The following is a 24518-nucleotide window of genomic DNA, read 5'->3' on the forward strand; positions in this document are numbered from 1 at the left end:
TGAACAAGTGGCAGGGCTTGTGTAGGCCCTGAATGGACTTCCTACGCGGCGTCACAGCGGCCTTAGTCTCTTTCACCATCTCCATCACAGCTGTCGCTTGACGGGACGGGGCTTCGGAACCAAAGCCCAGGCGTTTTCTTTGCCACCATGCTGTTTGCACTTGACTTCTACCTGATCTTTAACAACGTGGCCTAATTTCTCAAACAAGGGGACTCTGCAGAGGTGACCGGTGACCGCAGCCCACAAAATGGAAGTAGGGAATTCCGACTGTGACTCCGGAGGTGGCCAGGGGGCCGTGTGTTGGGAGGGAGGCTGTGACTTCTCAGAGTAGCAGTGGGAGTTGCTGACGGAGCGGGCCTCCTCACAGCCCTGAGGTGACGTTCCTGAGCCCAGCACACAGGACAGCGCCCCTTGCCTTAGCACTGTCAAGCCGCTCTGCACGTGAGGGCATCTTGAATGTTCCACCCCTTCTCCTCAGGTATGGCTCACGGACCTTTGACCTCTCTGCCAAAAACAAGTACAAGGAGACAACGTGCGTAGAGCCTTGTTACCTCCGCCTCTCCCCCCCCCCCCCCCCCCCCCCTAAGACGGAAACCACCACAGGGCCAACCTGCCAGGCCCCAGTCGTTTTTGTCTGCATTTGGTGCCCCTGTTCATGACAGGCACTTTGTCCAGAATGATCCTTCCAAGATTCTTTTGTTCAAGGAGCACTAGCTGCCTCTTCTTTCTTGAGGCAGGGAGAAAACTGACCTTTGCCCTGTCATCTAAGAGTGAGTGAATCTCGGTGCTCATAACTGGCCAAGCATTTCGCAAATGAATCCCGTTCATAATGGGAGGGTTGTCTGATCAGTGCAAATCCGTCATCACCACTGAGCCAGTATTTATTAACTGAAGATTAGAACATTCAGATTTAAGTTTGTGTGCTTCTTGTTCATGCATTTCCTTATGAAAATATCTTTCCACACGTAGGTCAAAAATGTAATGAAAAATATCATGGCTGGATTGCAACAAACCAACAGTGAAAAGATACTCCTGAGCTGGGTCCGACAATCAACTCGTAATTATCCACAGGTTAATGTCATTAACTTCACCACCAGCTGGTCTGATGGTCTGGCTTTGAACGCTCTCATCCACAGTCATAGGTAAGATTATCGAAACATTGAATAATTTTTAAAAGTATTGATTTAGAGTCTGATATCTTTTTCTCCAGCATGGTTCCTGATCATTTCCCACTATGCAACATGTTATTTATGTTGACCATATTGATCTAACCATCCATTGGAATGTACTGAATAAGAATATCCTATTTTTATGTGATATTACACTTAGTTGTTGAAATGTTAAAACTGTCAGAGCATGAATGAGGTTATGGTGGAGAGGGGGTATCAACATCTTTGAAATTGAGACTGCCAGAAAATCAAGGTTATATTCTAACTTTGCTAAGAATGGAGTTGGTCTTTCTATACAAATAATGTGTTAGTAATGAGCTTCAGCTGTAGCGTTAAAAATGGTTGTAGATCTTATGTGAGTGGCTGTAGTACAATTACCATCATCAGATTAATAATGTGAAAAAGAAACATTTCTCTTGTCAGATACTTAGATAGCAAATACCATAAGGCCCTGTATGTGTGTATATATATGTATATATACTTATATTTCAGGGGTAAAAGAGGCTCTGAGCATCTTAGCAACCAAGGTAAAGAGCAGACCTCAATTCTATGACTCAGTGCTCAGAATATCAAAAGAAACAATTGCTCTGGAACAGCAAAGCAATTGCTATAAAGCGTGAGAGTTGTTCTGTTGACCTCCGTAAAAGGAACTCAGTGTGACATAGTGAACCAAATGTCCTTAACTATATTCACACTATTATATTTTCTAAGATAAAATAGTTGTTTGCTTTTTCTTGTATAAAGAAGCTCAGTAAGTGAATTAGTAACAGTTCAAGAAAAAGCAAAACAACATGATAAATACATACATTATATATAATGAATACATTCATATATTATTGTATGTATAATACATTTACTCTAATGAACATGTGCTTTGGTTTTCCTGTTACCCATCTCTTTTACCCAGCCCAATACGCAGGGTCAAATACATTGCCTTATTAACTGTGCTTGAAATGCCACTGGACTGCACCTGCCCTGATTTTCAGTGCAGCTTATCTTTTCTCACTTTGATCTTTCTTTTCTCGACGAGTCTAGTCTACCATTTTCCTATGCCAATCTTGCTTCTAGAAACGTCCAGAATATAAATTTTCTTCCTGGTTTACCCGTCCGGGAGCAAATGCTCTCTAAATAAGCATCTTTGTCAGGTGTCTTGCTCCAGCTGGGTTTAATTAACCCCATCTAGGCTGAGTTTCCAGGTGAATGACTCGGCAACCTGACTTTGGAAAGGAGGCAGGCTCATACTCAGTCGGCATGTTAAGCGATGTTAATACGTTGTTTTTCCTAAGTGTGACAGGAAGAAAAATATTCCACAGCCTCAGTACAGCCAGATGAGAGGGGATAGAGACGTTCATTCTGCATTATAAGTCAGTGTTCATTCATGCAGCCACATGCTTCACAGTAAGGGCCGGAACATATTGATCTTGCTGTTCATGTACACATTTGCAGATGAACAGAAATATCGAGGATCGGGTTATGCGGTCCTTGTTGGCTCATTAGCATTTTCTTTTCAAGTGGAAGACTTCAGTCCTGCAAGCGTGTTCACAGACTACATTTGTTAATATTCTATTTCGTGATTTCTGAATGCATTTGTAAGTAATACAATAAACATATCCAGGTTGCCCTGTCACATCTGTCCCTGACCTACTGTTTGTCTCTCCAAATATCTATGTTTATATATTCTTCTGTCATACTGAATGAATCATCAGTAACTACCTTCTTATACATAACATGGTTACTTTTCAAGAGGTTTCTCACAGTTGATAATGCTCTTTCATGAATCATCTCCCTCTTCTTTTTGTCTCTGACAGATGAACATATTGTTTATCTAAAGGAAAAGAGAATGGTTGAACTGTTTGTTCCAGAGTGATTGTCATTGGAACACTTAGGAATGTCATGAGGTGTCCTGATTTCAATAATTGAAAGACTATGTAGAACAAAGGCATGAACTTGATAATGAACATAGGAATTGACAAAGAGCCTTGCCAAAGATCAGGCTTTTAGTGACTTTATATTTCTTTAAGGCTAAATTTTATCTTAATATGTAAGAAATTAAAAGTATTAAATTAAAACAGAGTTCACTACAGTGCAGTTAAAAGGAAGCCAGATTCTACTTTCATGGGAAAACCAAATGATAATTGATTAGAAGTATGCTCAAAATATGCAAATAAGTTGCAATAAGTATAAAGTTGCAGTTAAATTTTCTTCCTAATTTCTTATTTTAATTTATTACCATAGAAGTAACATAGCACGTGGTTTAAAAAAAAAAAAGTCAAACATTAGAGAGGGAGGCAAAGGACAAAAAAACAAAACGTGTCTTCCTGACCTCAGCCCTATCCCATCACTCTCCACTTCCTAGCAGTAGTTACTGTCAGAAACTTCTTTTATTCTTTCTGACGGTTTTCGTAATTATATATATCTATTCCTTGATTAATTCATTTCTGACAGTAGATGGATTTATTCCTTAATATGAAGCCCACAAATTTACGTCTTATCCCCATCTGTTTCCTGATTTCATCACTATGTTATAATCATTTTATTCTTATAATTGTTGCCTGTGTGACTTTAAATGACAGTGGTATACTTATTTTCATCAAGTTTAGACAAGATCTGTTGACCACCTGAAATGAAGGTTGAGGAAATTATCACCCTCATACGTACTTCCTCCTCTTCTCTCCTCTCCACTTCTGTCATTATATTGTTATTCTTGCATCAACAATGTTTGTAACATTTATATCTCTTCTGTAAGTATAGGTTCTTGGCTTGAATCTGTACATTGAAAACGTATTACTGTTATTTTATAAATATAATTAAACTTAAAGTAATAGAAGTTAGTGTTTTTAAGCGATTATTATTTTGTAGGCCCTGTTCTAAGTAAAATAACCCATCTGTTTCTCATGACTTACATACTATCATTGTCCCCATTTCACAAATAGGCAAATCACATAACCTCTCTGTGCCTCACTTTCCCAAAGATCATTTGGTTATGTCAACCTAGACAGAGATAAACGGAGGCAAGGTCAAATGATCAGAAATTCAGTTTATTCAGGAACAACAGAGGAATTGCAATTTGGGAAACACATGCTGTAACAATTTACAGGCGAGTCTTTTGGGGGTTTGGGGCAGGCTGTGCGTATGGGCAAGGAGCACAGAGAGGGGGCAGTACAGCCGGAGTGCAAGCAGTAAGTTCATTGACTTGAGGATGGGGAGAGATTCTTGGTGGATATAGGATGTTCATTGATTGTGAGATAAGGCTTGATCTTCTGTAAAACAGGCGTTCATAGAAAATCAACCTCTGAATTCTTAAGTTCTGTTCTTCTGAGGGCACGTGTGGGAAATTCTCCATTTTATATCCTCTGGTTACATTTTTGACTGAAATCTTTTCACAGCTAATATGCTGTAGAGCCAGGATATGCATTCCTAGGGGACTCTGCTTACCTACTAGGCTATGTTATCTCATTCAGTATGTCGGTTTCCTCAAAAGTGTGGGGATCCTTGGTGGCACATTCTTATTTATGACTTATGGCCTAGGTTAGCATGGGAAGGTATGTGGCTTTCCTCTTCAGTTGGTTAGTTTTACAATTCTTTATGCATTTGAAAATCATGGTTATTTAAAATGTTAATTAATGGTGAATTTTAATGATTTAAAAGATTTTATTAGATTGATTTTAAATGCTAGAAGAGACCTTGAAGGCCATTCAGTACAATTCCTTCTTTTTAAAATGAAAACACTGAAGCTCAAATAGATTACATGACTTAGATAACTCGTCACCCAGGTAACTAGTTAGTGGCTAAGGAGAAGGCGAAGGGGATGAAGGGAAAAGGGCTTAAATGTGGAAGTAATCCTATTTTTTTGTCATACTGATTTAACCTTGTTTACATTGCTGTAGGTGAGAAACTGGTTTCCCACACTCTCCCACCTATATTCTTTTCCACTCCCCTTAATGAGAGATGGAGAAATGAAGATGGGGCAGAGGTTGCATAGTGAAATTAAAACTTCCCCCAAATAGTCTAGGATTTAATTTTTGTTTCTTAAGAGTCTTTCCACTACTAGAGACAGCTCCCAATTTATACATATTTTAGGTTCTAAAAGGTTTTTAGCTGTTTTGGGTAACTTGGAGTATATAGGGGAGATTAGATTTACTAAGAAGTGCACAAAAGTCTGGTGAATTAAACAGGGTAGGAGCAAGTAGAGAAAAGGAAATGAGAGTCAAAGGAGAAATAAAGTTGCACCTTTATTTTGAATTCTGGTTTTAGAAAATAGCAGCTAACCCCATCCTTGAAACATCTTCTCTTGCAGAGCATGAGTTCTTAAGCAGGAGTCCATTGACAGACCCAAATGTGCTAACATTCTATGTAATTCTGTTTAAAGCTATGGATAGGAATTTTGTCTGGGTAGAAGTTTCATAGTGCTCATCGGATTCTCAAAGGTATCTGTGATCCAGGAAAGGTGAAGAAGCACTTAACTAATGGTTTCCAATGTTGCTGGGTAAAATTGTAATTCCTTAACAGCCAAGGCCTTTTATAGACTCATCCCAATCCTCCTCCTAACCATATCTCCCACCCCTTGATACTAGAAATGTCCCAGTGGAGCCAGACTTGTGAGGTCCTGACTGACTGGGCACATTCTGCTCTTTCCTTCCCTAAGATCTCTGATTCTCTTAATATCCATGCAAGTTAGAATTCTATTCTCAAGCACTTTTCTTTAATCTAACCCAAACCACCATTTAAGAGTCCCTTAAGCCTCAAAAAAACCTTTCTTGACCTCTTCAGATTTTAGAAAACCATATATTATTATTATCTGTATTTGTCACACTTAAAATGTATGTAACTTGTATTGTATGGATTTTTTTTCCTCATTAGATTTGAAATCCTCATAGGATAAGAACAGCCTCTTACACGACTTTGTGTTTTCTCCGTTATTAAGTAAAATGATATTCATATAGTATGTTCTCATCCATTCTCTGGTGTAGTCAGTAAATATTTATTGAGCCCCTCCTGTGTGTCAGGTTGGGTTTCTAGAAGTGAACAAACCTGGCAAGAATAATTCTGTATTCTACATTCAAGTGCGGGATATAGGTAAATAGATAAGATTAATTAAATGTATAATATGTTAAATAGTAGTTAAGTGCTAATGAGAAAAAATATAAAGCAATTAAGAGGGATAGGAAATGATTCTGTGTAAGTTTGATTTGGGGGCAAGCAGTTTTAGATGGGGGAAGGGCAGGGAAGGACTCATCAATGTGACTTTTGAGTAAAGACCCAAAGGAAGTGGAGGAGTGAGCCATATCTGTGTCTGGGGGAGGAGAATTCCAGGCATAGGGAACAGCAAGTGCAGATGTGGGAGACTATCTAGCCTGTTTGAGGAATACGAGGAGGGAGGCAAGAAATAAAATCAGAGAGTTAATGGGGAGCCAGACCATGTAGGGCCTTGTAGGTCGCAGTTAAGTCAGTGAATTTTACTCCCTCTATAGCAAGGATTTGAGAAGGTTATGATGAAACATTTTACCAGATCACCGTGACAGCTCTGCTGAGAATAGATTAACAAGGGCAAGGGTGGGAATAGGGGAGCAGTTAGAAAACTAATGCAGTGTTGTATGCAGGCTAAGATGGTGGTTTGGATTATGGTGCTAGCAGCGAGGATAGTGTGAAGTGGTCAAATTCTGGATATATTTCCAACTAAGTGTTGTATGAGAGTGAAAGAGTCATCAAAGTTGACACCAAGGTTTTTCTGCTGAGTACCTACAAGTTTGACCTTGTCATTGATTATTGAGGAAGGGAGAACTATAAGAGAGATAGGTGAGTCGTGGTGGTACAATGGGGATGAGTATCAGAAGGTCAGTTTTGGATGCTTGAGTCTTGTGATGACTCTAAGTAGAGCTACTGAGTAAGCAGATGGATCTAGAGTCTGAAGTTCAGGGAAGAGGTCTGGGCTAGGCTTATAGAATTAGAAGATACCAGCAAATGGCTGGTATTCAAATCCATGAGACTGGATGAGATGAACATGTTTTTGTTGCTGGGGTAAGATAGAATAATTTCTCCTTTGTTTTCTTCAGGATTTTCTATTAAAATTGTGACTTGTCTAAATGAGAAATGTTATTAAAGAGTACCGAAGAGTAACACTCAACTCTTAAGGAATGTGGGCATGGGTTGTCAGTCAAATATCAGAACTGGGGACTTCCCTGGTGGTCCAGTGTTTAAGACTCTGTGCTTCCACGGCAGGGGGCATGTGTTCGTTCCCTGGTCTGGGAACTAAGAAAGAATTGACGTGAATCTCATGAAATATTTTAAGTTGATTTATATTTGTCTTTATATTTGTGTGTGTGTTTCAGGCCAGGCCTGTTTGATTGGAATAGTGTGGTTTGCCAGCAGTCAGCCACACAACGACTGGAACATGCGTTCAACATTGCCAAATATCATTTAGGCATAGAGAAACTACTGGATCCTGAAGGTTGGTGCATTTCTAAACTACCACTGTTTTTAGCATAGTTTAATGTTTATCATCTCAGGCTTAACATTTCCACAAAGTAAGCACAAAACAGAAACTCTGCATTCCAAGTATATTTAAAATGTTCTGTTTTCCTGAAATACATTATGAACTGTCATACGATTTTAGTTCTCAGAATACCAGTATGTAAAACTAAAATGTAAAACTTTAGAAAAAAAATTCAAACCTTTAGAATGTATATGCCTCACAGATGAAGTATACTGCATTTAGAGTATATTGACTCCAAATAATTATAAAAAGTTCACGTTTTGCTTATTCTACCAAGAGATTTGATAGACTAATCAGCTATAAATAATTAGCTACTCTTGCCAGTTTCATTCATATACTTCATAAAAGGCAACATGGTTTACTGTTTAAATCAGGAAATCTATTCCTGGCGCTGATTTTGTTGTGATTTGTCACTCTGGGGGAAGTCCTCCATTGAATGGTTATTTGTTTTCTGCTTCTTTAGTTCACAGGCAGTACTGTATTTATATTTTTATAATATTACACGTAATTAAATTTCATCCTTATCTCTGGTGCTGCATAGTCGTATCTTACAAACACATGGATTAGAGGGAAAATAATTGCTGACCTCTGCTTTTCTTCTAGCCCATGAGGCACTTTTTAAATTTGCCAACTTCTTTGGAATTGCAGAGTATATTCTCAACTTTCTTGAGGCTTTACCACACTCTAAACCCAGAAGTTGGAGAGGCAGTGTCAGTGGGATTGATATGTGCAATATAGTACAAGCTGATATTTGGGTAGGGTTATATAATTCTTTTTTCTTTGGAATATTGAATCAATCCCAAATAAGGAGATCCTTGAGTATCCCAAATAAGGAGATCCTTGAGTGGTGGTCATAGGTCCCATCCGGAAAAGTTCTGAAATAACTCAGAGGATAGCCTTTCACTGGTGAATTTATCATCAACCAGAATCTAATCTAGTGTTATAGACCCAAAAACCTGATTACCTCATCTTATTGATAGAAGATCCATATGGTGGTGGTAGTGGTGGGGGAGTTAACTTTAAACCAGATGAAAAAAAAAAATGATATAACAATCAAAATGGAAGCTCATTTATTTTAAATGAGATATTTAACAATCACAAGAACCAGAATACTCATATCTAATTGACCTCTATATTGCTCTTTAAGCACATGGACTTGGGAAAACTATAGCAATACAAATGTTTGTGAAGTTGGAATCAGATTAAGTTCATTGTAAATGTTTCTTCTCCTTTAGATAATGCGTGACTCCTGTAACCTCTTGTTATTGCTTCAGTAGATGGTCAGTGTCCTTCCTGCCCCAGTTTAGCTGGGAGCAGTTGTATCAATCATATTTCCTTGTTTTGAAGGATGGGGGAGGGTTACCTCACTATTGACTCTTAGTACCGATTGATACACATGTTTTTTCATACTCTAGTGAGGTAGAGAGGGCAGACATAATGAAAATATGACTCCAGCCCCTGAGGGTGAAAGCTATAGTGTATGAATCTGAAGGATAAGCCTGTTAATAGGTTTTTTGTTTTTCGTTAAATCCACATATGGTAGTCAGTTTCTGTTGTCTGGGATATTCTTGTGTGTGCCTTATCCTTTCGTAAAATAGTAAGAGTAAGTTTAAAATAGATCTTTTCCTTGCTAAGTGATAAAATGGCTTTTGATCTCTAAGTCCTCATTTGAATCAATGAAGTAAGGGAACCTAGATAGGCATCCACATCACAGTCAGAAAATAGATTGATAAGCCTATAATCAGAAAAGGGCAGTTAAATAAATAATATATTTTATAGTATAAAATAGCCTTATATACCCAATTTCATATGTTCTCCTAAATGGAAAGTGTATGTTGAAATGCATGTCATATAGGCACGCCATTATAATATCTCAAACTTGATAATTCAGAGTCAACCAGGTACAGTATGAAATACAAGCTGATTAATAGAGATCAAACTACCACTTATGGTTTCATTTTGCCAGTAAACTCTTCGATCTGAAAACTTTTGCTATTTATGGACTCCCTTCCAAGAGCATTCTGTCTCCTAAACTGGTTTATTAAAGGTTTTTTGGCTTTCAATAAGATAAGGATTCAGAATAAATCTTAAATTTTATTTTTAAGTGTCTATCAGTTCCTGCCAGTGTGTTAGGGAAATACTCAAATATGCATTTAAAAATTATTGCTCAGTATTTTTCAAGAGACGATATCAATGATAATTGAAAGAAAAAATTAACCAAATCATAAGGATTTTTATTTACTGATTAGTTAGTTGCAAAAGACAGAATAGCGTCTCTTAGAATCTAAGACTTAGAACAGGCTACTCAGTGTATCTAACAGGCGAGACTCAACGGACTTCTTGCATGTCCTGTATAGTAATTACCTTTCAGAAGTTCATATTTTTATTTAACCAATTATTGGTTCTTTAGCTTATACATGACGATGTCAGCTATTTCCCAAAGCAATTTTCGTTTCATATCTAATATGCCCCTTAGGAGGCTAATGAAACATTTAGCTTTATATTTGGGGAGATTTTTATTATTGGGGGGATTGAAGTTACATTTGGCTTAAAAAATACCTGCCCAAAAATGTTTTTAGAATTTTAAACGTATGCTTTATTGATTGGGTTGACTTATAAGTTAAAAAGTCATTGAAATATAATTTGGAGCTTTTCATATCTTGCATATATCGACTTTGGTATGCTTTGTTTGGCCTTAATTGGTGTTTTGAGGCCTGAGGTTTGGTTTTAAGTGGAATTGCCTTTTAAAATGAGTAGCAATAGGCTTTAGCATAAGCAATTTCAGGAGCTGTTTCTGGTGTGTTTAAATGTTAACATATGCAAAAACAAGTACTAGTAGGGTGAAATTTAATAATTTATGCATCTTTATGCTTATAGATATAAAAGGTTTATCTCCTTCAAAACATATCCTATTGTGAATCATTCAATCCACTTTCTCTCCTGATTTCCCTGTAAGACACGCACAGTAGTGCATTGTGGGTTTCACGTGCATTGTTTGCTTCCCTGAGTTTCAAACAAGTTGGTTTGTTTGCAAATCCACACAATACTTTATGCATTAAGAGAATGCTTTGTCAGCTTTCCTTGTGAATAACAAAGTGTAGATGTTCTAAAAGTAATAAAAAAAATTGGGGATAAAAATTTTTGCCAGTTCTAGATGACTTTTGACTGTAGTAAGTCATTTCCATTTGTGATGGGCAAGATGATGTGCACATCATCTGTGGCTTACCAGGGTAACTTTAGAATGAAAAATGAATGATGAGAGTCAAATTTGATGAACACTAGGGCTTTCAAGAAATGTTTGTAACCTCAAAATGACATTCACAAGCCAATTAGTTTGGTTTTAATCCACTTCATTTTAACAGCGTGAGGATGGTGACACAGATTCTATTTTCTGCCTAGCTAATCCCTGCATCGCTCTTCAGTTGTTTTTATTTTTTTTAATTAATTAATTAATTAATTTATGGCTGCCTTGGGTCTTCGTTGCTGTGCACGGGCTTTCTCTAGTCGTGGTGAGCCGGGGCTGCTCTTCGTTGCGGTGCGCTGGCTTCTCATTGCAGTGGCTTCTCTTTGTTGCGGAGCATGGGCTGTAGGCGCATTGGCTTCAGTAGTTGCAGCACCCGGGCTCAGTAGTTGTGGCTCACGGGCTCTAGAGCGCAGGCTCAGTACTTGTGGCGCACGGGCCTAGTTGCTCCGTGGCATGTGGGACCTTCCTCGGACCAGGGCTCGAACCCGTGTCCCCTGCATTGGCAGGCAGATTCTTAACCACTGCGCCACCAGGGAAGTCCTTCAGTTGCTTTTAGAGTCTACTTTTCCACGAATTAGCTCTACCTTTTGGAAAGTTTTACTCCTGGATAAATTGTCTCTGACTTCGCTTTGCATGCATGCAGCTAATTAGTCTTTAAAAAAGTATTCAAGAGAAAATATATAGCTTTTACTATAAAAGAGGAGAAAGTCCTTAAGGCCTCCTTTTTGGGTTTGATATTGTTTGAGCAAGTGGCGTTTTTGTTTCTTCCAGCTTTGTTCTGTTCATCACATTTTGATACCATTAACAACAAGAAATGGTAATAAGTAGTTTACACTAAGTTAAAATGGAAAGAGTAAAACCATACCAACTCAGAAGGGTGTTGTTAAAATAAAATAACTCGAACTTTTTATGGACAGGCACACTCATTTCATATCATTTAGATTGGTTTTTTTCCAGAACCCATTGTGGAATATCTTTGTTTTCAGAGAATTTAATGAGGTTGGAATATACTGGTGTTCCTCATGTGTATAACATTTCAACTAGAAGTTATTATTGTAAATATCTCACACTCTTTAGAGCCATACTCTCTGCAGTGCAGAGTATTTTATTTTCCATATATTAAAAAAGTATTTTAATAGTACATATATTAAAATGGCCATTGCCTTTTTGATGACAAAGTAACAAAATATATGTTCCTTTGTACTGTTTTGTTGATGTATATCATTATCTCTGACAGATTGTCTTTAGAGATAATACACATTGTAATTATCTAAAACTAAATCCTGAGTTTCTTGGAAGAACAGTTCTTAGTCTACTTACTCTACTACGGAAAATAGAAAGTATCATCAACTGCTTATACAGATATGATAATAGCAGAATAATATTCCTATTATGTCAGCAGGAGACCACTTTTTCCGGCATTTCTTTTAAAAGATATTAAAATGTGATCATTAAAACCAAATTATATCATTTAATAGTGTTAAATGTAATAATGAAAATATTTCTTTAATTTTGAACATCAGTGGATTGCAGTTGAAATGAGCAAATTAGAGATGCCATTATTGTATTAGCAAAGGAATGGGCTACATTAGTAGATTTAATGTTGCCATCTCATTTGCTTAATGTATATTCAACACCTTTTAGCAAAGGAATTTGGGAAATACTGTGTTAAATACTTTAAATATATACTTCTATTAGCATTGCTTAGAACAGAGACTAGCAATGATACATAATGAGGCTTTAGAAAAACTTATGGCCAATGTAGAAGTCCAGAGAAATGTGATTAACATATTTCTAGCCCGCATATCATTAGAGTAAGGGTACTTATTAGAATATCCTTGACTATTTTTAGGTTTTTATCCTGAACCTTCCTCTTTTTACACACCTTTTTTTCCATGGGCAGACACATTGCATAACTAGCTTTGACTGTCCACTGCCACTTTAACATACTTGAATGCATTTGAGTTAAAGATGACTTTAGCCGATGACTTTGAGGCATCCTCAGATTTATCATTGCTACTATAGGAGAAACAATATTGTGGAGATGATTATACTAACATTAAGATATTACTGTTGTGATCTCCTGTGTCCTGATGGAGAATTTTCAGATTGCTTATTGCAACAGAAATTTTAAAAGTTAATACATTAATACATAGTTTCCAGTGGCCTGAAAAGGTAACAAAGGCACATGAGACAGAGAGAGAGAGGAGGAGGGGGAAGAGAAAGAATGACTTTCACATCTCTCTTTGATATCCTATTTTCTACCTTATTCTTAGTTCAGATAACATAGAAAATGAATATTTTCAGGACAATTTGAGCCAATCACTAATGAATTGAAGTGATTTTTGTTCTGCTGATCCATTTTGGTTGTTTGGATGACAGAAATAATTGAATGTAACTGTCCCAAATTCACCCGTTTAGACAATAAAGAGACCTCCAAACATTAAAAATGATATCTGGGGCTTCTCTGGTGGCGCAGTGGTTGAGAGTCTGCCTGCCGATGCAGGGGACACGGGTTCGTGCCGCGGTCTGGGAAGATCCCACATGCTGCGGAGCGGCTGGGCCCGTGAGCCGTGGCCGCTGAGCCTGCGCGTCCGGAGCCTGTGCTCCGCAACGGGAGAGGCCACAACGGTGAGAGGCCTGCGTACTGTTAAAAAAAAAAAAAAAAGATATCTGCATGTGTAGTACATGGCCTGAATTTACCCTTTATACCATAATTTGGTATTTTCTCATCATCTTTATGTTCTTTTATAATTTGTCCAATTTTGCTCTTATAGAAAACAGCCAATTTATATTCTTTATTTCTGTTAGGAGTTTATTTGTTAAAATAAGAGGAGTATTATTCATTGTTACAGTTAAGTAATATAGTTTCTCACTTGATTGTGGAATGTTTTTTATTTTTGATTTTTTTGCCTGCGTTGAGTCTTCGTTGCTGTGCGTGGGCTTTCTCTAGTTGCAGCGAGCAGGGGCCATTCTTCGTCGCGGTGTATGGTTTTCTCATTGCTGTGGCTTCTCTTGTTGCAGAGCATGGGCTGTAGGCATGTGGGCTTCAGTAGTTGCAGTACGGGGGGCACAGTAGTTGCAGCGTGTAGGCCATGGAGCACGAGGGCTTCGGTAGTTGCAGCACGTGGGCTCAGTAGTTGTGGCTTGCGGGCTCTAGGGCACAGGCTCAGTAGTTGTGGCACACGGGCTTAGTTGCTCTGCGGCATGTAGGATCTTCCCGGACCAGGGGTTGAACCTGTGTCCCTTGCATTGGCAGGCAGATTCTTAACTACTGCGCCACCAGGGAAGTCCTGACTGTGGAATTTAAATAATGAAATTTAGTCTAATCATGTGATTTAAGATTTGCATAGTGGATGAGGTTCTATACCAAATATATTCAGAAGCATTTGAGTGTAATCCTTGCCTAGGTAACTGGGAATCTCTTTTTAATTACTTTACCGGGATGGTTTTTACAACTGTTTTTTATTTAAGTTGGGGAAGTATAATATCCTAGGCCTATGCAGTCATAAGAAATAATATTGAATGACAGGCCATCTATAAATTGTTTAAACAGTTGGGAAATATATCCACCATGTTCCAGTGCTGAATGACATATAATACATATCTTGTGGATGGTGTCCACAGGTATCATCACTAGGAGTCCATTAAACTGTTAAGGAAATATATTAGAAAAAATATGTGTTGCTCCTCTGTTATTGATTTTAATAAAACTCATATCTTAAGTAATACATGAGATATTAGCAACTATGAGTGATTAAAGTGTTTTGTAGTTGATATTTGTGTTTCTTGTTTATCATGGGAGGGTGTAGACTTATTAAGAGCATTTTGCCAAAACAGAACACTATAATTTGCCTTCTCACTTGTTCATTGTGGTTCAGCACATGCTGTAATGAGAGAGTACGGCATGCAGGAGGCTTTCTGTGCTTCGTATCTGGGTACTGAGGAGAGTTCCTACCTTTTTTTTTTTTTTTTTTTTTTTAATCCTCAGATGTGCAGAACTAAAAGGGAATTCTCCTTTTCAGCCTATTTTAATTTGTGCTGCCTATTCATTTTCTTCTTATCCTTCATGGGGTGTTGAAGGTCTCTTTGTAGATGATAGTGAAATGTTGAGTGTTTAGAATATCCTAGACATAGCTACCTGAATAAAAGTCCTCTATTAATCTAGAACGCTAGAAGAGAATTTAGAAAAATCTCTCAAAAGCTTTCTAAGACAACAGAACTGGGGTCTGAATATTTGCATTGTGGAACCGCTGCCCTGTCTTACTGTGTAAGTGAAAGAAGTGTGTTTTCTTCAGCAATTCCCTATTGCAAAATATGGGACAGAAAATAGTTTTACTGGTATCACTCGATTTAGTAACATCTTGATGTCACCACTGACCTCATAGTCTTCAGTAGTGTCATTTAGGTAAAAGTTCCAGTGTATTGTTTTCTTGGCCTTCTGTTTTAAAGGTTAAACTAAACCTTCCCAATTTAAGTGTAAGTTTAGGACATTGTTTTCCAGGCTTCCTCAGATTATTATTGTTGGCAGAATCCCACATTACCTTGTAGAACAGGGTTCCCATGTAATGCAATGGTAATGAATGAGAGAAATCTTCAGAACATAAAATATAAAGACAGCAGCCAAAACACTGTCAATCTAGAATTGGCCACCATGGAAAGCAGTCACCCAGTTTTTCTTTAATTCAGAGACATTTGTTCCAGTGGAGGCTGGGCAGTGTTGGGAGGATCCAGGGGAAGCAGGAGGCTGCAGTGAGCCTCCTAAGGCAGAGGCTTTCCCTTTTGCCACCTTCAGGATTTTTTGTTCACTATTGTAACCAGTTAGTTATTGTGTTTTAAAATATAAAGGAAGAAGACTGAAACTGTAAATACTTTGTAAACATAATCATTTGTACTTGAATAGTAGGGTTTTAAAGGGCACTGATATCCCACCAAACAAAAGGTATAATAAATTGACCTTTTTATAAAAAAAAAAAATTTGAATATTTAAACAATTATAGAAAATGAAAATAAAATGGCATAGTTTGGAAATTTCTTTGAGGTTTTAATAAAGTCAATGATGGTATTTGAAAGTAAAGCATATGTTGCTTATAGCTGGGACATTTTTGTTCATTTCACAGTCCTCAAAATGGAATTAACTGTGTTTGATTAAAAAAATAGGATATATCACAGAACTTGCAAATGGATATCTGAAAACCTTAAAACTGAGTGCTAGGAAAAAAGGTATCAGGTTGGTACATATGTTTTCCAATTAAATCATTTCTCTCTATAAAAATGCATGGGCCATTTAACAGCTAGAATACGAAGTATAAGATGAAAATATATTAATTTACAGTAGTATTTAGATAAAATAGTAATGAACTAGAGTCTTGGTTGATGCCATTTCTTATAACAGGATAATTTAATTCTCATAAAAATGGGATTTAATTCTTATGAAAGGGACCAGAGAGTTTACAGTAGTCTTGTGATTATACTTAAAAATAATAAAGTACACTCTTAGATTTATTGGCTTATGGCAAACTTGTGGGGTTAGTGGGTCATATGCTATCTACTAGAGAAATGAGGAAACTGTAACAGCTATTAAGTGCTTGGGGATGTTATGTATTATTAAAATTTAATAAGATGGTTGAAATCCAGTGTTTTTACTTTTTAGAAATAATCAAATAATCAATTATCAGTACTGTTTTGCAGTATCGTTCTTGTGAGATTTTAAAAATTATTGCTGAGTAAACTTTCACCTCAAATCAAAACACAGTTTTCCCCTAAAAATATTTTTCTAATTTATCACCAGTGATATAAATTCAAATATGCAAAGCTCTTTTTGGTAAAATGTAACTCAAATTTAAGTAGGATAACCATGTTTTAGGAACCTCACATTTCTTTTACACAGTAATTCTAGGGCAGTTTATCCTCTTTTATAGATGGAAAACCTGAGGCTTAGGGAGCTTTACTAAAACCAAGATCACACAGCCAATGGAAAGATGAGCAGGAATCGAATTCAGCTTTACGTCTCCTCAGAGTCCATATTCTTTCCAACTGGACTGCCCAGTAAAGTCACCTGGGGAGATTTATGAAAACATTGGGGTTGGAGCAGATATTCTGATTTTATTGGTCTGAGATGGGGCCCTGACACCAGCAATTTCTGAAAGCTCGTCAGGTGAGACTATCATATAGCCAAGGTAAAAGTAGCTGCAGTAGAACATTTGTTTCCTTAGGTATGTCTTTTTAGAGGTTAAAACCCAGAATCTGTTGTCCCGTGTTTTTTTAAGACCTCTAGCATTTTCTTCCTCAAGAGGTGACTAAGCCTGCTGTTCAAATCTTCAATTACTGGAGCATTGCTTATTGCTAACAGTCCTACCGTTAATGAGAAATGGTTTATCCACCAGATAAAATAGAAATAGACTAGCTGTCACATAAGACTGGCTACCAAAGACATTCTCTTTTAGGATGAAGGGACTTGCCTTATCTGCTGTCCGCACAGCTCTCTCTCTCTCCATCCCTTCTTCTGTTTATTACTTCACGGACATGTTTGTGATAGAATGACGCTCTCACGCACACAATGATTCCACCAAAGCGTTGTCCAGGACAACCTCTGTGCAGAGGTGGTCCCTGGCTCTTTGTCCTTTTATTTATTTTTCCTTTTTTCTCTTCCTCTCTCACTTTGATCCTAACTAGTATCGCTGTGCCCTGTCATCAGGGGTTTGATGATCCGTTTTTCAGCCAGTAAATATCTCTTTCATTGGCATAGCTGATAAAGCCTCTTATTCCAGAGGGATTTTTAATAATAACAAAGGGGTAATAAAAGTAAAGAAAAAAATTTAAAATGGCAGTAAAATAATTTTTTCACAGTACTAGTTTGTGATCCTATAAATCCATTTAAAAGAAGCAAACGGCTTTAGTTAACTTCATGAATCTCTGATATTAATGCCAGAAATAGGTTGGCTTTAATCACAAGCTGTTTATCTAGGATTAGTTTTGCTAAACAGTCTGTGTTTCAGCTGGATATATGACTTTTAGTGACAGGATATAACAATCATTGGAGCCTGCAATATCACTGTAGCTGCAAGGGGATCAAATTGGCAATTATACTCACAGATGCAGTAGAATGTAATCTAATACTACATTTACTTAGCTGTATAGAAGGATACAAAGCATGAGAGATGCTGGCATGGAATCTTTATGTCATTGGGTGGCCCAGAAACACCCAAAATACACACATTTGGCCCTTATCCACATGGGGAAAGAGCCAGGGTCAGTGTGGGCCACTTGACCCAAAGAAGTTCTAGCCACGATTTCCCACCAATATTTAATACCATTCTAGTAACAGAAGGTAAAGGCCTGCGTATCGATTCACAGCCCCTCCTCCACTAGCCTAAGAGCAGTTCTATTTAGCAAACAAAAGAGGCACAACTTTCCCAGTTATCTCAACTCCGTAGTTCTAGGAAAACAAAATTCTCTGGTCATTCTTCTAGGCAAGCTTAGGCCTGATTTTACTTTTTATTCATACAGCCAACTAGCCTTGGGTTGAAATCCAGTTTTTGCCATTTATTAGTTATATGGCGCTGGGAAACTTTCTGAGCCTCAGTTTTGCTCATGTGCAAAGTTGAATCAATAATATCTACCTCATACAGTTACTGCAAGGATTAAGTTAAGTAATGCCTGTTAAGTATTTAGCCTGTAATACGCATTCAGAAATAGTAGCTAAAACATATGTCAGGTGCCTGGAATATTGCGGAAATTAAACGTTGCTTCCCTTTCTGTTCCTATAAATTATCTTAATTAGAGCTGATCTTCCTAATTATTTTGCCTTCCTCTAGAATAAAGGCAACTCTCCCCAAATTAAATAATTACCCATTTAAAATCTTACTGTTTTTCCTGTGACCTTCCCACCCATTCCAGTTTCCAGATCTGAGGGATTTTGCTGGTTCACAGCTGCGTTTCTGGGTGGTAGTCCTTGATATCCTTGAGCTCCAGAATATAACACTTCACAGCAAACTTGAACTATTGGTTGAATTCATCAGTGGTGACGTTATACACACACATACGCACACATGCACACGTACACATGCACACAGACTCAATTACACTGAAGATGTTCAACAAGTCTCCTGAAGACTAGTTCATAATTATAATACGATTTTCCTGTAATTGTCACAGTATTTGCAAGATGCTGATGAGCACACTTGGGAAAATATAGTTTTTCTTCTGCAACCATAACTTTTTATTTAACGATGTGTGGTGGTTGAACTGGTTCCCAAGAATCTCAGAAAAACTCTTGTTTTCTGAAACCCGGAGTAGCATTTGTACAGGAATGTTGATGTGCTCTGGTGTAATATTGTCCGAATATTTGTAAGTGCTGGGCATAGTAATTAACATTTTATAAGTATAATTTTATTTTATTCTCATGACAACCCCAGGAAGTAGACCCTATTGTTCTGGCCATTTACAACTGAAGAGTGTAAGTAACTTGCCTATTATCACTCAGCTTAGTGAGTTGGAGTTGAGATTCCCTGCTTGTAACTACTACAGAAAATAATTGTAATGCAGAATATTTCTGTCCTCCTCCTTGATTTTTTTCTTTGCATTGATTAAGAAGTTGCTCTCTTTATTACAGAGCTAATTGACTTTCTTTTTAAATGGAGGGACATCAATCAGTTGATTCCAAATGTGCTGGAAATAAATGTAAAAGTCATACAAACAGGAGTCCAGACCAAGAGAGATACTGGATTCTGTCTCTATACTATGATATCTTCCTCAGAGAATGCTTAAATAATTAATCAAAGTGGAAGGATGTTTACACATCTTGCAGGTTTGGGGTCGTATCCAAGGCACACTAAAGTTATCAAAGCAAAACACTAACCAGTTACGAATATATTCCCTTCTACTCTCTCTCTTGTTAACTCTAGATGGCAAAAGCATCGCTTAAGGTATGCCAAAACGTCTATCTCAGATATTTCCTCATCAGCTTGTGATGTAAACATCTCTTACCTACTCTCTAAAATATGGATTGGCAAAAAAAGGGAGAGACAGAGAGAGAGAGACAGGGAGAGAGAATCCTAAGAAGGACTAAGTAAAAATGTACATTTTACCTAGGCTTGAATATCTAAGTTTCTCTGTATGGTGCAGTTCATCGTGTGGATTTATAATCGGAGCCAGTTGAGAACTTGGGTCTATATAGAATCAGCTGGACAAGTGAACACCTTGCAAAAGTGTTTTAAAAATTGTTTCATTAATGTTCTATTGGTAGAGGTGCTACAGGTTAAAGCATTTAAAGTGAAATGAATATACATATATGCCTGAGGAAGAGGAGTGGCTCTTTTGAGATCTCTTGGGAACTGTTTTATTTAAAATTAATACTATTCAATAGGCAAGAGTACGTGGTGAAGCCCTTGATAAATGTACCTCATATCACCTAAAACATAATAGTAGACCATGATATTGGTGTAGTTGTTGTTAACCGAAGGGAGTCTGAGCATATATTGGCAGGAAGTGGGGAAAGAGGAGCTTAGAACAATAAGAATCATTGAGTACTTGGGTATTTGGAGAACCCCTTGGTGCAAACCAGGTTTGAAAAGCCTAAAAATAAGGACAAATCCCACCCAGTTCAAAATATAACAAATATAAAAATGAATAAGATGTAAACTCCTGGATAAAAATTAAATAATTTATATGTAATTTTCTCTGCACTGTCGTATCTCCTGTTTTTCCTCCACCAAAACATAAAAGAACTGTATGTGAAAAATAAGAAAAAAAAGTATAAAATATAGAGTATTAAGGAAGTAGGAGATAAATTAATCTTTACATTTTCATAACACAAGTAAATCTGATGGTTTGAAATATTAGTTGCAATGAAAAGCTGCTCAACATCACTAATTATTAGAGGAATGCAAATCAAAACTACAATGAGGTATCACCTCACACCGGTTAGAATGGGCATCATCAGAAAATCTACAAAAAACAAGTGCTGGAGAGGGTGTGGAGAAAAGGGAGCCCTCTTGCACTGTTGGTGGGAATGTAAATTGATACAGCCACTTTGGAGAACAGTATGGAGGTTCCTTAAGAGTCTAAAAATAGAATTACCATAAGGTCCAGCAGTCCCACTACTGGGCATATACCCAGATAAAACCATAATTCAAAAAGACACGTGCACCCCAGTGTTCATTGCAGCACTATTTACAATAGCCAGGTCATGGAAGCAAACTAAATGCCCATCGACAGACGAATGGATAAAGAAGATGTGGTGCATGTATGCAATGGAATATTATTCAACCATAAAAGGAACAAAATTGGGTCATTTGTAGAGACGTGGATGGACCTAGAGACTGTCATACAGAGTGAAGTAAGTCAGAAAGAGAAAAACAAATATCGTATATTAACCCATGTATGTGGAACCTAGAAAAATGGTACAGATGGATCAGTTTGCAAGGCAGAAATAGAGACACAGATGTAGAGAACAAACATGCACACCAAGGGGGAAAGCAGCGGGGCGTGGTGTGTGTGGTGGTGGTGGGATGAATTGGGAGATTGAGATCGACTTATAATACCCTAATATGTATAAAATAGATAACTAATAAGAGGCTGCTGTATAAAAAATAAATAAGATAAAATTAATAAAAAAACCAATAAGGTATCACCTCACCTGTTAGAATGGCTGTTATTGAAAGGATGAGATAACAAGCGCTTGTGAGAATGTGGAGAAACGGGAACCCTTGGGCACTGCTGGTGGGAATGTAAATTGGTACAGCCACTATGGAAAAGAGTATGGAGGTTTCTCAAAAAATTAAAAACAAAACTACTGCATGATCCAGCAATTCTGTATCTGGGTATATATCTGAAGGAAACTAAAGAGATTTCTGCACCCCTACATTCATTGCAGCATTATTTACAATAGCCAAGATATGGAAACCACCTGAGTGTCCCTTGATGGATGAATGGTTAAAGAAAATGTGGTATGTGTATACACCGGAATGTTAGTCGTAAAAAAGAAGAAAATTTTGCCATTTGCAGCAACGTGGATGGAACTTGAGGGCATTGTGCTAAGTGAAATAAGTCAGACAGCGAAGGACAGATACTGTATGATCTCTCTTTGTGGAATCTAAAAACTACTTAAGCTCATAGAAGCAGAGAACAGGCAACAGAAGTGGTTGCCAGAGGTGGGGCATAGGGTTGGAGGTGGGGAAATAGGTGAAAGTAGTCAAAGGGTACAAACTTCCAGTTATAAGATGAATAAGTTCTGGGGATGTAGTGTAAATCATGGTGACTGTAGTTAACAATACTGCATTGCATATTTGAAAGTTGCCAAGAGAGTAGATTTTAAAATTTCTCACTACGGAAAAAAAGAAAATATTGAAACTATGTGAAATAATGGATGTGTTAACTAAACTTATCGTGGCAATCATTTTGTAATATATACACATATAAAATCACTGTGTTGTACATCTTAGACTTACACAGTGCTTTATGTCAATTATAATTCTGTAAAGCTGAGGGAAGAGACAGTGTTCTAGCAAAATAAAACATGGAGGTATGATGTACAGTGACCAGTGTGAGAGGGACACTTCAGGTTGGGTGATGAAGGAAAATGAGTTTCAAACAAAACAGTCAGCCAACACAATAAACAAAGTTCCCATCGGAAAGCTGGTTGGAGTTTCATTAAAATGTATATTTATCTGGAAAGGTTGATATAAAATCTTTGTACATAACAATATGTTGTGTCTTTCCATTTAGAAAGGATTTGTGTGTACATCCTCCAGTAAAATTAAACAATCTCCTTTACATATTGATCTCAAAACAAAAAAAACAAAAAAAAATATTAGTTGCAGTGAGATTTCAGTAATATATGACATAAGTTTTCTATTAAATGATATTATCTGTGTATTCGTAGTAAGTGGAAACATTTTAAGCAAAAAAATATTGCAAAAGGAAAAACTGATAACTCCTCCATTCTTCTTCACCTTAATCTTAATATGTACTGGTGAGTCAAATGGCAGTCAAAGGTAGCCAGCGCTGGAAGGAATGCTTTCATTTGTTTAATCTTTTCTGAAATTGATCAGGAGGCACCGAATAACCATAATAATTCTGAGAACTTTAATCTTACAGAAGAAATGGAAACTTTTGAAATTAGAATTTACTGTCAGAACTTAAACACTTGTTACTTATATAAGCCAATTCCAGCATTATTACAGAGCAATATTATTTTACCTAATATGCGTCTTTTACTGTGTTGAATGCATATAGATTAACCTAAAAATAAAAAAGAATGATTTTGTAACGCTCAGTGTTGGGCAGGTAGCTAGATAGACTTGGATTTCTTTTCTCCAGTGAGTGGATATACCCGCACCACTAATAAACTAGAAATTTTGGAGCTTCTCCTTCTATTTCTGACCTTGTAGTTTGTCTCAGACACTAAAAACCCTTTTAAAATTTATTTGCCTCAGGGTCATTATTTTATCAAGTAGAAATTCATTTTAATTCATCACTTATTGATTAACAACTTTATGTAAGAAAGAGTTCTATATACCCCAGATGCATAAAAAAACAAAAGGTATAGAATCTTCCAAGGAACTGACAATTCAGTATGAGCCAACAAGCAAGTACATGGGTAACTATTATACATGACAGAATGTGACCTCATCCACACAAATTAAGTAACATGTAGTAGAATATTTTTCAAAGTATGAAACATGTTTGGAAACAGCATCCCCTTGTAATAAATGTTTATGTCCAATGAAAATGTGGCTGCGTTATAATCTTTCAGGTGGAGTATTAAAGTAAAATCCACTGGATCTTTACAGTTGTCCTTGCTCGGCTTCCTTAATTTTATTCACTGGACTTAAATACATCAATCTGTAAATAGTGAAGGTGATTTTAGAGCAGGAACCTAACCTGCTGTTCTGTTTCCTTATTTCTTTCAACGTCCATTGATTTATTAAATAATAAAGTCCTTCACCATTTTGAATAAGGTTTGGTAGATATTGTTTTCTCTTGAATATGTGTGATTTCTAATACTGGATTTTTTCTCGCATGTTTAAAGCTGTTCTTTAGGACTGATGCATCAGCTCACGTTGGCAAAAGTCGTAAATCCACGTGTGCACACGCACGTACACACACACAGACACTCATAGGTTTGAGCAGGGCGTTTTTAAAAGCTAAACCTAGTGCAGTGAATCACCTCCAACATGAGAAAAAGCTCTTTAAACTATTTTTAAGTCAACATGGACAAGAGAAATTGGCCTGTAATACACCTCGGGTTCTTAACCTTTTTGAGAGTTATGGAAGAACTACTTCTCAATAAAGATAACATATATTGACAATAAAATATATAAGGGAGGACATCTACTTATAAAACTTAGCAAACGATTTAGTAGGAACAGTTGTTTTATTAGCCTTCTGCTCTTTAATGACTGAGACCATCCTGGGGCTATTTAAAAGATGATTCAATTTGTCTTCTAAACACGTGGATGAGTTCAGGGTGTTTCTTTTTTTCCCTTGAACTGACCGTGTCTGCATTGACATTAAAGGCATGGATCAGGAATCTTTGTAATAATAAATCAGTCTTCTAAATTACTTGAGGTTGGTAATTTAAACAGCTTTAAACATGGATAAAATGAAG

The 24518-nt window shown here is 37.1% G+C and overlaps 1 protein-coding gene across 1 annotated transcript in view; it reads left to right on the forward strand.

The window, feature by feature from the left end:
* The window catches only part of DMD (dystrophin), a 1809438-nt gene that overhangs the window by 28875 nt on the left and 1756045 nt on the right, over window positions 1-24518 (forward strand). The window contains exons 4-5 of the mRNA XM_007456856.1: window positions 970-1142; window positions 7499-7617. Of these exons, the coding sequence (XP_007456918.1) occupies window positions 982-1142; window positions 7499-7617 (280 nt within the window). The 5' untranslated portion in view covers window positions 970-981. The remainder of the gene's footprint in view (window positions 1-969; window positions 1143-7498; window positions 7618-24518) is intronic.

The sequence above is a fragment of the Lipotes vexillifer genome, unplaced genomic scaffold, assembly GCF_000442215.2.
Source record: "Lipotes vexillifer unplaced genomic scaffold, Lipotes_vexillifer_v1.1 scaffold207, whole genome shotgun sequence".
Classification (NCBI taxonomy): domain Eukaryota; kingdom Metazoa; phylum Chordata; class Mammalia; order Artiodactyla; family Lipotidae; genus Lipotes; species Lipotes vexillifer.